A 12,384-nucleotide genomic window follows, 5' to 3' on the forward strand; every position below is an offset into this window, starting at 1 on the left:
GGCCGGGTAGATGGTGTATCATATATATATATATGACGTGAAAAAAAAATTTACCACTGAAGAGTTTGAAATTATGTCACTGAAGAATTTGAAAATGCCGCGTGTTTTTTTTGTGAATAACTTCGTGTCACATATTGATCAATCAGAATGATGAATTAGCGGTCAGGAAGTTTCGAGATATTTCGATATAAAACAACTTCACGTTCCCTTTATCTTTAGTAAAATAGGACTCACATCTTGTCTGACATCTCTGCTATGAACTCATAATTCAAACGATTGAGTTCCCCCGCCAAAACTAGAGGCGCCACCATCTCGGAAAACGAAGCCTACGCCATTATCATTCGGGACGCCACTAGTCGAGCAATTAGAGCTTCAACACCGGTCGTCCACATTTTTTCGGAAAAAGTCATTCGCTCCAGCACTCGATGATGAGTGAAATCGAGGTGAGTCCTTCAACAACAACATTCTTCCACTAAAATCACCTGTCTTTTCCAATTACATAATGAAACGGGACCATGTGATACCCAGATATCGATCCCCTCCATTCTGCCAGTGATTTTTCAAATTTTTCTCTTGTTTTTTTTTGTTTACTTATTTATATCGAGTTCAATGCCGAATTAATCTCCCACTGGGGCTGGTGTTTATCATTAGCGCGGGGGATCTTCGCGTAATTAGTTGGGTAACCCTGAGTTACACATTTGTTTATCGTTGCCAAGCAATTCAATAAAGGTTAAACCGAGGGGTACACGTTTGGGGGAGAGGTAGCACTTTTGTTTGACTCATTGGCAATACCATTCTGATCAATTGATTGAGAAGTGTAGGCTTATACGTACTAAAAAACGTCGCAGGACACTACGATGAAGGTATTTTCCATCTTCTGCTGGAAGTTTCAGTTATGGCATGTCTGTAAAATTTTTATGTGTCGTTCCCTTGAAAATTTGATTTTTCTGAGATAAAAAAGTAGCTTCTGCAATATTTTTTACAAGAATAACTGAGGAATTGTGGTCTGAATGCTAAACATGAATTTCTGGAAAAAAATTATCATTTATACATCAATGTTTTTTAGTTCATTCCGAAAATGTTGACAATAGATTTTTTTATATGAAATTATCTCGATGAGCAGCAGTTTTAGAGGGAAATGAATTTAAAATGGCCGAAAAAAATTATTGGTAATTTCATCGTTGATAATTTCTTACATGAATTTCAAAGTTGAAGAAAGCAAGAAATGAATCCATGAATTTCTCTCTACCATTATTTTCTTAAACAATAGTATGAATAAAATTTAAAAAATACTGTTTAATCAGCCAAAATATTGCACTTTGAATACCTATTTCAAATATGATTTCATCATATTCAACGATTTAGAATAATATCCCCATGCAATTTTCATAAAATTCACCAATTAGTTCTCATTCCTCGTTCTTTTGAATGAAAAAACACAGCACTACATATCTGAGATAGTATTTCATAATCATTAACTATTTAAAACATTTCCATTGAATTTTCATTCAATAAGGCCCAATCTCAAAATAGTCGTGAATTTCGTTTTTTTTAAATAATCACATTTGTAGAAATTGTGGTTTTAGTTGTGAAAATCCAATTATTCTCTCCCATATTCAATGAAAAATTCAAGTAATCCGTTTAAATAAAAAATACAATTTAGTTAGCGAAAATATTAAACTTTGAATAACTATTTCACATATGATTTCATCACGTTCACCAATTCAGAATAATATCTCCATTTGTTTTTCATCCAATAATGCCCAATTCCAAAATTCTTCTCAACTTCTTTTTTTTAATATTCATGGAGGGTTTAGAAATTTAAGTTTTCTTTGTGAAAAACCAATTATTCTATTCCATACACTGATAGAGAGGATTAGTTATTGTTAACGAATGGATTTGATTGGAGGCTAGGGTCTATTCGGTCTCACCAAATATTCATTCGTTAACAGTTAACGAATCTCATTTGGAACAAATTAATCGGTCTATCAGTGGCCGCATTGAAAAATTTTAATAATCCATCCAATTATACAGAAAAATACTATTAAATCAGCCAAAATATTAAACTTTGAATAACTACTTTAACAGAATTTCCAAGATTTTCAAGGAATATTTTCAACATTAAGTATAATATCCTGATGTAGTTTTCATAAAATACTCCAATTGTTTCTCATCTCCTGGGGAGCTATGATTTTTTTCCGTGATCAGAACCAATTTTAATTATAGTTTAACCAGGAAAGAAATACGAATGAATAAAACCGAGGAGTGATCGACATGAGAAGAATTCAAATATCAAAATGCTCAAATGTTTGGTACGAAGGGAATTCAACCAGAAAAATGAATATTCCTAATATACAGAAAAATACTATACAGAATATTATACAGAAAAATACTATTAAGTCAGCCAAAATATTAAACTTTGAATAACTACTTTAACAGAATTTCCAAGATTTTCAAGGAATATTTTCGACATTAAGTATAATATCCCCATGCAGTTTTCATAAAATACTCCAATTGTTTCTCATCTCCTGGTTCTTTAAATTAAAAAAAAAACAGCACAGTGGTAGTCGGAGCGCCAGCCCCCGAAGATCCCGAGCAGTTGACGATGGTATTCGTGACTCTCGTTCACGTTCAAGGTCACGCGACCGCAAGGATACCCACAGACCCGTAAAAGAGTACTCGAGGTCACGAAGTCGTTCAGTGTCACGTGGACGTAAATCCTATCGAAATGCCAAATACTCAGCTGGACGAAGTCGTAGTCGTGGTAGATCACCCTATCGTAGTGGCGGTGGACGTTACTCCAGGAGCAGATCAAGGTCGTATTCACGATCGAGATACTCGAGGGAGAGGGACAGAAATATCTATCGCTCTCACTCGAGGAGTCCAATGTCGTCGAGACGAAGACACGTGGGGAATCGGGATAATCCGTGTCCCTCGAGGTGTCTCGGTGTCTTTGGACTCTCTATTTACACGACTGAACTACAGATTCATCATATTTTCTCGAAGTATGGACCTGTTGAACGTGTGCAAGTCGTTAATGATGCTAAGGTAATTGGAAAATTCTTTTATTTGGTTTATCGATTGATTATTATTCCTTTAAGGCCCGGGTGTACTATCTTTCGAATGTTATCTGGATTTTTTTTATCTTTCGTAATCCAAAATTGTCAATTGAGTAGTACATCATGTAGAAATTCCCTATAAAACATCAATAGAGTGAAAGAGATAGAACGAATGATAGATTGGTGGATTAGACTGAATAGAGTGATAGAGTGAAATTGAATTTTTTTTTTATTTTAAAGCCGGAAAAAATATCTTCAAGATGCCCTAATTTAACCCAATTCCCCCCACTGATCGAGAGATATTGATGATTTGAGAAAGCCTTTTAACTTATCTTCCCTTAGTAAAATAAATCATGATAAGGCTTTTATTCCAACTTGAACCCAATTTTCGTCCAATCTTACTTTTTTTATTGTAAAAAAATTTTTACTTAATCCAAATGAAGACTTTCTTAGTTACAAATGAAAGAGAAAACTAATTTATTAACATGTGATAATCCATTTTTTGGGTCAAATAAGTCGTTAATGTGATTTAAGTAGGAGATTGATTTGGCATGAATGCATTGTTTATTTTACATAACTCCATTCATATGACATAAATATGAGATCATTAAGTTTAACAATATAATTGTTGAAATGAACAGACAGAATTTCAAATATAGAGTTTTCTACATATATTTTTATTCAAAACAGTTTAAACGAAAAATATCGCGAATTGATGTTTTATAGAGAATTTCATAATTTGCAATAAAGTATCTCTAAGCATTTTTTTATAAACCCTATTATTTTCGAAATATTGTTCAAATTGAGATAACAATGTTATAAATGATGTTCTAACCATGTCCAGAGGGTTTCCAACACCTTTTGGAAGATGAACAACAGCCAGAGATTTAGAACAATTGTTTTCGAGGATGTGCAATTCGTTAAAGGCCTCTGGCTACAGATCTGTCGTATGAATTTGTTTGATTCATTCATTGTGATTCAATCTTTTATTTACGTCTTTCCCCTGTGTTTTCAGACTGGACGGTCTAGAGGCTTTTGCTTTGTATATTTTGAATCGAGTGAGGATGCCAAAGTTGCCAAGGAGCAATGCTCGGGGATGGAAATGGATGGAAGACGAATCAGAGTTGATTTTTCGATAACTCAACGTGCCCACACACCCACCCCTGGTATTTACATGGGAAAACCCACTCATTTGCATGACAAGGGGTGGAGTGGACCCAGACGTAGAGAGTAAGTATCATTCTCAGATTTTGTCAGTCTTCAAAAACCGATAGTTAATTTAATTCAAAGAATTCTTGAATGATTGTATTTATTCTGCAATTTAATTTGTTTCATTAAAAATAACTTATTTTGATTCGATGAATTATCTAAATTAACCGAAATGCAACTATTGTTCTAAGAATTGAATAAATTACAAGAAAAACTCGAATCAATCGAAATTTTAATTAAACAATTATCTACGTTAAGAGAGAATTTGTGAGAGAATGTTAGGAACACATTTAACAAACTATACACGAAATAATTCCTGCAAATCTCGATCTCCACAACAATGTCTTCTCTCTTGTCCTTAATAAATTAATTATAATATCAGTAAAAATTGAAATATAAATTGAATTACCAATCCTTTGCAGAAGCTCTAGCTACAGAGGAAGTTATCGACGCTCCCCGAGTCCCCACTACAATCGTCGCAGAACACGTTACGATCGTACCAGATCACGCTCTTACTCTCCACGTAAGTCAGATCCTTCCATGATTCCCTCTATGTATGAACTCACTATACCATAATCAGACATACCGGCCCACTTGTATGTGCTTCAGATTAATTAACCTTCATCCCCTCCATTATCTTCCAATTGACAAAAATTAATTGTACAAAGATGACTATTTCATCGATAAATGTGATGATTCCAACGTAATAAAATCACCCACCAAAACAAATAAAAATAAACATTAATTGTCTGAATCATACATTAACTGGTATGTCTCACTTTCACTCGATAAATCGTTTCATTTAATATTTTACTCGATTAAGGTATTGAGAAAACCCATAAAATATAGACGACAAACTGACGAGAGATGCGTTGAGAGCCTCGGAATTATTTCATTAGATAAATATTCTTTCTTCTAAACGAATATGACCCTTGTTACTCACGGGTTCAAAAAGATAATTGCAAATCATTAGTATTTTTCTTTCTGTTGCTTGATGAATTTCAGGTCGATATTAAACTGAGCGATCGAGAAGGCCAGGTGTTTCGGGAGCCATTTATCTCTGAACTTTAATCCCCCCCTGCCCCTATTTTTTTTGAATTTATTGTCTTTTTCTTAATTCGAAAAAGCAAATGCGAGCGATTTTATGGCTTGATTAGATTTTTTTCTATTGAGGGGTCGGATTGACGTGCACGTGGGGCATTCCTAGAGTCCAGTGGATTCTCGTCTTACTTTGTCTTGGAGGTTTCGGGGAGGGAGGAGGCTATGGTGATGGTGTTGGATTTAATAGCACAGAATGAGTCAATTTTCATTTTTTTTTCTTTATTCAATTTTCGAGTGGTTCTGGGTAAACATATTGGGACACTTTTTTTATGTAGAATTACTTGAAATTTTGAGATCAATCTATCTACTAGCTTCAGAATAATTCGCAAAAATATGGAATTATAATTGAGGAGTTATTTTTATTTTTATTTAGAACTGGGAGTAATTGAATTTATCTTGACTACGAGTGGTTTTTGAAAAAATATCAGGAGAGATTTCTTTACTGAGAATTTCGTAATTCACGAAGAAAAATTTCTTGACATTTTTTTCCAGAATCATTCGTTGTCGAGATAATTTCATTCATTAGATCTTTTTTCTTCAAGATTGAAACAATAATAGTCAATTGAGAAAAAAAAGAGGTTTTTGTCTCTGAAAAATAAATTTGAAAATCTGTTGTAGAGCAGAACGAGACCCAAATGCTCATCTGTTCTGAAATTGTCCCATTCTGTTCTTAATTCATCATATTTCGCCATTGCAATCTTTTTTTGAAAAAAAATCCCCAAAATATGCACTTGAGGCACAGTAAGGTGGGAATAGTGGGAGGCCTTATTTTCGTGAAAAAAATTATTTTTTTCCCTTTTTTATTATGAGAATAAGGTTGAGGGGGATCTATATTCTTACGGCTATAATGTAAAGGTTGGAATATGATGGAAATATCGATTTTCATACGAAATTACTAGTTTTTTAATTGAACTGATCAATAGTTCTCGATTTATTGATTCTGTGGAGGGATCAAACGGATTAATCTGGGGTCGACAGTCACCCCAGGTGGTGGCCCGGAAGATATTGTGTTGCAGGTTGAAAACACAATATTAGGAAATCTTTATCTCCAGTAGTCTCTCCAAACTTTGAAAAAAAAAAAAAAATTGTGATAAACTTCCTTTTGGATTCATGAAGAAACTGCTGGAGATAAAGACCTCGTCATAATGTGTTTTCTACCTGGAATTTCCTTAGCTATCGACGTAGACGACTTCTAGATTGTCCAAACAGTGTTTAAACAATCCAACAGTAAAATTTCAAAACGTAAAAACTCGATTTTTACACGTGTTCAATTTAAAATGTGACTTTATCTCGTTAATGAGTGGCTCTGGTGGAAAACTTCACACGACATTTTTTGTGGGAAATTTCACGATCTGCCAAAAGGGATTTGTGACTTTTTCCCCTAGATCTACTCGTTTCCCAGATAAATCCACAATTACAAATTATGTTTTACGATTGCACAAAATTTATGCCGTTTCATCCTTCCACGAACGAATGATAGTAGAACGTTAAAGACAGTTATATTCCAACCGTATTGATAAGTATCCTACCTTCCCCATTCTCGAGGGTACGACACTACTAATGTGGTAATTTTCCTTTTGAAAAATAAAAAAAAACAATTACAAACCATTTATTATAATAACTAATTACTATAAAAATATAATACATATGAAAAGCAACATTGTAACTTCTCTAACATATTTGTTTGTTTATAAGGTTTTGAATCAAGAGGTATTGGATGATAGAGGGAAGTTTGAAGTTTAAAAAACCTTGAAAAATTGTATGGGCAAGAAATCATGAAGATTATTAGCAGATAACAAGACAAAAAATTGATAAAATTCAATGTTCAAGAAATATCAGAGTCGAGTTTTAAATTATCTCGTGACAAAGAATATGATCTACAGTTTGACGTCAAGAGAAGTCTTGGAGACTTGAAGAATGAAAAATCTGTTCAACGTATGAAGTTTTGAGGGATATAAACGTCATCAAGAGACGGAAAAATTGAAAAAAAAAGTACATTTGAAAGAGATTCGAGTCGTGGTCACCTGAAGTATTCAAGATGTTCGTCGATTATTCACTTTCAAGAGTACATTATTCTCCGCTGATCATATTCTTTATCAGTTTGAAACGAATTCAACGACAGGATTATGATGAAAAAGAAGGCACATTGAAGAAAATGAAGCTATGAGAACTATTCAATAAAAGTGGAAAGTTATAAATTTATGTAAATTCCAAATTTAATCCCATCCTACGTCCCTCCACCATCCCATCACCTTTCCTTTTGGATGATTACTATAAGCATAATGATGATTTGTGTTTATTTTCTTTTATGTTATCGATTGAGGATATTTGGATTTAATAAAGAGAACAAGTTTTTGGTGATTGTTTATTTCCTGCCCTTTTATTGATTATTGATTTGTGTATTGAATATGTTTAACAATAAAATTATTGAGATCATGAATTTTTCATTGTGATTTGGGGGATTTATGGGGGGGTGGGACCGTGTACTTCTTGAGTTGCTGAAATGAAAAGAGAACCAAATTTTAGTGAGTACATTTTAGTTTGAATGTTTTAAAATCAGCCCGAAGAATTTCAGCTGGAAAATACAATGTGAAGATCTTTTTATTTCCCTCAGTTGTTTAAGAATTTTAAAAAGAAGATAGAATTACCCGCGCACTGAGGATTATCATAGAAGAAAATTAACTAATGAATTATATTTTTCTGATTCCAAATGGAAGCATTGTAATCGTTCAAATTTAAGTCAAGATTTGTTGTGTTATATCGACCCATTATGATTCAAAAAATCCGAAAATACAATTTTTAGACCATATCCATACGTATGTGTGTGGTAAAGTTTTTCTTCAACTTTTCGCTATTGAATAAATGGAATTGAATCCTTTTTGTAGGGGAGGTTGGGGTAAAATGGACACTTGACTTTTTTAAAAATATGAGTGATGGGTTGAAACTTTGATGAAATTTAATAATTTTTTTCAATACAAAGAACAATTCCTTCCCTTTGTGATGAGCCTAAACTGAACTCTATTGACACATTTGTTTCTGAGTTATGAATAATTTTAAAAAATTCTCAAGTGTCCATTTTACCCTACCCTCCCCTATGGGAGTCGACAAAAAAATTAAATTTTTTCGAATTGATAAAGGAGCCAAATGTGTCTTATCACATTGAGCTTTCCAGCAGAAATTTTTCTCGATATTGCGGGAAATGAATAGCTCATATTTTTATTACCTTTGTAAGAATATTCCAAGGCTGTTGCGATGGTCCTCATGTCCCCCTCGATACTTCTCGCCCAATTCTCAGCATCACCGATCTCCTTCAGGGCACTGGAGAAGGTCTCCACGAGGGTCAACCAGGAGTGCGTCTGTTTGGCGAAGGCCGTTGCACTCTGCTGCAACTGCTTCGCCTCAGCGTCGAGTTTCTTCTGGTTTAAATAAGCCTGAGCCACTCTAAAAGTCCGGGGGAATTTCAACGATCACTTCGTGACTATTTTTATCCCACTTTTTTAATTATGTTTATTATACGTGAGTAATGATGGCGTAATTTTCAATAGACTATAAGGAAAATGCTTACCCGACGTTCAAATGATCTACAAGTGCCTGCGTCAAGTTGTTGGCAGCTTGAACAGCTTCCTTGCGCTTCTGTTCTGCTCAGAACAATTAAAACAAGTGAGAAATTGCTCTTGTATTGCATATAGTATAGTTATTTTTGCTTATAAATTCGCAATAGGCTGCGAATGGTTATTTTGCACATCATTTCCTTCTATCATTCATTGTTTAAGTCATTTTATTCCCTATATCAAAATAACGATCATTGTTATCGCCTTCGTCTTCGAACTCGGTCAAAGGGGGGCATCTAATCAAATTTTTTAAGCCATCATTCAATCAATTCAGAACATTTTTTTTAGTTATCGCGAGACAATCGATTTTCGAAAAAATCATAAAATTAAATGTGTTAAATCAGAAAATTAATGTTTACAAAAATAATAATTCTGTGCAAAATGGAATTTGAATGGCGCTGAATATTTAGGATTTTTTTTCAAATTTTTCTCATGCAGTTTAATTGACACATTTGATGATTGAAAATGGTTGAATCTAGGGGTGGGTGGGGTAAAACGGTCACTAGACTTTTTTTAAATTATTCATAACTCAGAAACAAATTGACCAATTGAGCTCAGTTTAGGCTCGTCGCAAAGGGAAATGATTGTTCTTTGTAATTGAAAAAAAATTATGAAATTTTATCAACAATTCAACCCCTCATTCATTTTTAAAAAAAGTCAAACGTGTCCGTTTTACCCCAACCTCCCCTATAGTGTGATCTCGAACTGTAAAAAATACTTGTATATCCTTAAAACAGATGAACAGTACCTTGGAGCTCTTTCCTCGCTTGCTGTTTGCTCTGGTGCTCCTTCACGATACTCGATAACATTATTATGACAGGGATAACCTCTTGATGACAGCTAAACGGAGCACTTTACCTGTTCACAGAATTTTCCGAATCTACTGTTGTTCCACACCGGATTCTAGACATAGTACAAGTAAAACTGGTGATAATAATTATTCAGTATGATTATTTGGTGATTTCGGGGGTTAGTTATCTATTTATTCGAGAACTACTTCGACTTCAAACATGGCTAGTTGCAACATAACAAGGGGGGGCCGTAAAGTAGTGTAGATAGAGAGGGAGAGGCACTGATTGAGGTACTATTTCATTGAAGATTTTTCCTTTTGAAGTGAATAAATCGACGGAATAAAAACGCAAGACAATGAGTTTTTATGAAAACAAAAATTATAAAGCGATGAAAAAATGTGAAGAGTAATTGAGGAAGAAAATTGATAATTAATATTAATCATTTCATTAGTTTAAACTAATGAAATTTTACGGGGAAGAATTAACGAAGAAAAAACCTCCAAACAATTTCACAAAATTTTTAACAAAATTTATTATCTTCAATTCACCCCTTTCTCGTCACAATCTCCTCATCTCCCTAAAAAAAAAAAAAATACAAGGCAGTTTTATGACTGCTCATCCCCACTGGAATGGTATAGAATTCAAAATTTCCTCAACATCTCGAAAATTAAAAAACAAACTTTTGGTATGTAATAAAAGACAAAAGAAAGTGACGAAGAAAACTTTTTAGGCCTTTAAATAGTTAATAAAACCACGTAAAAAGCCCCAACAACCCATAATTAGGGGAATCATATCGTCTAATGGAATTTTTAGGGAAACAATTAACGAAGAGAAAACCTCCAAACAATTTCACAAAATTTTTAACAAAATTCATTATCTTCAATTCACCCCTTTCTCGTCACAATCTCCTCATCTCTCTCAAAAAAAATAAATACAAGGCAGTTTTTTGACTGTTCATCCCCACTGGAATGGTATAGAGTTCAAAATTTCCTCAACATCTTGAAAATCAAAAAAACAAACTTTTGGTATCTAATAAAATACAAAAGAAAGTGACGAAGAAAACACTTTAGGCCTTTAAATAGTTAATGAAACCACGTAAAAAGCCCCAACAACCCATAATTAGGGGAATCATATCATCTACTCGAATTTTAAGGGAAACAATTAACGAAGAGAAAACCTCCAAACAATTTCACAAAATTTTTAACAAAATTTATTATCTTCAATTCACCCCTTTCTCGTCACAATCTCATCTTCCTCAAAAAAAAAAATTACAAGGCAGTTTTCTGACTGTTCATGCCCAAAGGAATGGCCTTGAGTTCAGTCCTCATGCACAGAAATTCGCCACAGACACACATGATGGTCATCGACACGATGTTGAGGCACCACCAGCTGAAAGTAGTGGGAAAACTCGAGTTGTAGCCCCAGCAACAGAGTAAGTGGATCAAGTGGGCAGTGCAGGTGAAGTCCATGCACTGTTTTGTCCTCTGGACGAGCCACCAGAGAGCCAAAGCCCCGACCAACGAATTCATCACGAATATTGCGATGACTAATCTACCCCCGTGATCCCTCACGTGAATCTCTTTGTAGTGGAATGCGTAGTCCAGTGATCTAGTTGCTCCTAAGAACATCGTTATTATCCAGATCCAAATGCCCAGGGAGAAGTACAGGACCGTCTGGACTGCTGTTATCTGGGATATTATCAGCAGGGGGTCCCACGTTGTCTTGCGAAATTGTCCTGAGATGCTGTTCATCTTTGTGTGGTTATTTATGATATTCGATAGTGGGGGGTTTATTCAGGGGTGTCTTCGAGGCATGAGTGAGGCGAGAGTGCGTTGATCAACATCTTCAGCCTGTTGAGAAAGAGAATAAAAATTATTCTGATAAAATATTCTGGAAAAAATCTCTTGATCATTTTTATTATCATTCATGCTTATCCATTTTTCGAAAATTGAATTCAGTAGTGAAGTGGTAAACGGAGATAAGTGGACTCATCTCCCAGTTGAGTTTTTGAAGAATATTTCCGAATCTGAGGGAGATGGCGAAATTTTCGTAATCATATTTGTTGTAGCACTCAATCGGCTCCACAAAAAAGGTTATAACAAAAATTTTGCTATATTTTCTGAATATTTATTCAAATTAAATAATTAAAACTATAGAATAAAGGAAAAGCTCAACAACTTTGTCAATTACCCATTCATCTCGGTAATGAGTCATTTTACGAGAAATTATCAAAAGCCATTCTTTGCAGAGAATTCCCTGATCTATAAAAAAAATGTTCTAACATTTCCTCGTAAATCAAATCAAATCAAAGGTAACATTTCTATTGACTCAACTGGAGATCAAGTGCGGAGTCTTTATTAATTATATATTTAGGGGAGGGTAGGGTAAAATGGACACTTTTGACTTTTTTAAAAATATTCATAACTCAGAAACAGATTTATCAATTGAGCTCAGTCTAGGCTCATCACAAAAAGAAATCGTCATGAATATTTCAAAAAAGTCAAAAATGTCCGTTTTACCCTACCCTCCCCTAGCTCTCTAAAAATAATTTTCTGAAATTCATCAAAACCTTAAAATATAGTAAAAAATCGACAACATTGGGAAATTATCCTT

General features: G+C 34.1%; 3 protein-coding genes across 5 annotated transcripts in view; 1 reads left to right on the forward strand and 2 right to left on the reverse strand.

Moving 5' to 3' along the window:
- Positions 1-354: 354 nt before the first annotated feature.
- LOC107035868 (transformer-2 protein homolog alpha) lies at positions 355-7,571 on the forward strand. Of its 3 annotated transcripts, none has more exons than XM_015253481.1 (5): positions 355-443; positions 2,557-3,048; positions 4,075-4,289; positions 4,691-4,791; positions 5,274-7,571. In XM_015253481.1, exons 1-5 carry the CDS (start codon positions 426-428, stop codon positions 5,282-5,284), a joined length of 837 nt encoding a protein of 278 aa, XP_015108967.1. In that variant the 5' UTR covers positions 355-425; the 3' UTR covers positions 5,285-7,571. The 3 variants fall into 3 exon arrangements, with proteins under 3 accessions (XP_015108967.1, XP_015108966.1, XP_015108965.1); XM_015253480.1 differs by having other exon boundaries at positions 7,065-7,571; XM_015253479.1 differs by lacking the exon at positions 5,274-7,571 and having other exon boundaries at positions 4,691-5,267.
- A 155-nt stretch (positions 7,572-7,726) lies between these two features.
- Positions 7,727-10,053, reverse strand: LOC107035871 (biogenesis of lysosome-related organelles complex 1 subunit 1). The gene is made up of 4 exons (XM_015253484.2): positions 9,729-10,053; positions 8,935-9,007; positions 8,593-8,810; positions 7,727-7,867 (listed from the first exon to the last, which is right to left on the reverse strand). The coding sequence occupies exons 1-4, from the start codon at positions 9,787-9,789 to the stop codon at positions 7,833-7,835; spliced, it is 387 nt and encodes a 128-aa protein (XP_015108970.1). The 5' UTR covers positions 9,790-10,053; the 3' UTR covers positions 7,727-7,832.
- Positions 10,054-10,965: 912 nt separating this feature from the next.
- The window catches only part of LOC107035870 (protein SYS1 homolog), a 3,594-nt gene continuing 2,175 nt past the window's right edge, over positions 10,966-12,384 (reverse strand). Inside the window, exon 3 of the mRNA XM_015253483.2 lies at positions 10,966-11,621. Within this exon, the coding sequence (XP_015108969.1) occupies positions 11,040-11,522 (483 nt within the window). The 5' untranslated portion in view covers positions 11,523-11,621 and the 3' untranslated portion in view covers positions 10,966-11,039. The remainder of the gene's footprint in view (positions 11,622-12,384) is intronic.

Source organism: Diachasma alloeum, unplaced genomic scaffold (genome assembly GCF_001412515.2).
Source record: "Diachasma alloeum isolate Michigan unplaced genomic scaffold, Dall2.0 Dall_scaffold_00201, whole genome shotgun sequence".
Lineage (NCBI taxonomy): Eukaryota > Metazoa > Arthropoda > Insecta > Hymenoptera > Braconidae > Diachasma > Diachasma alloeum.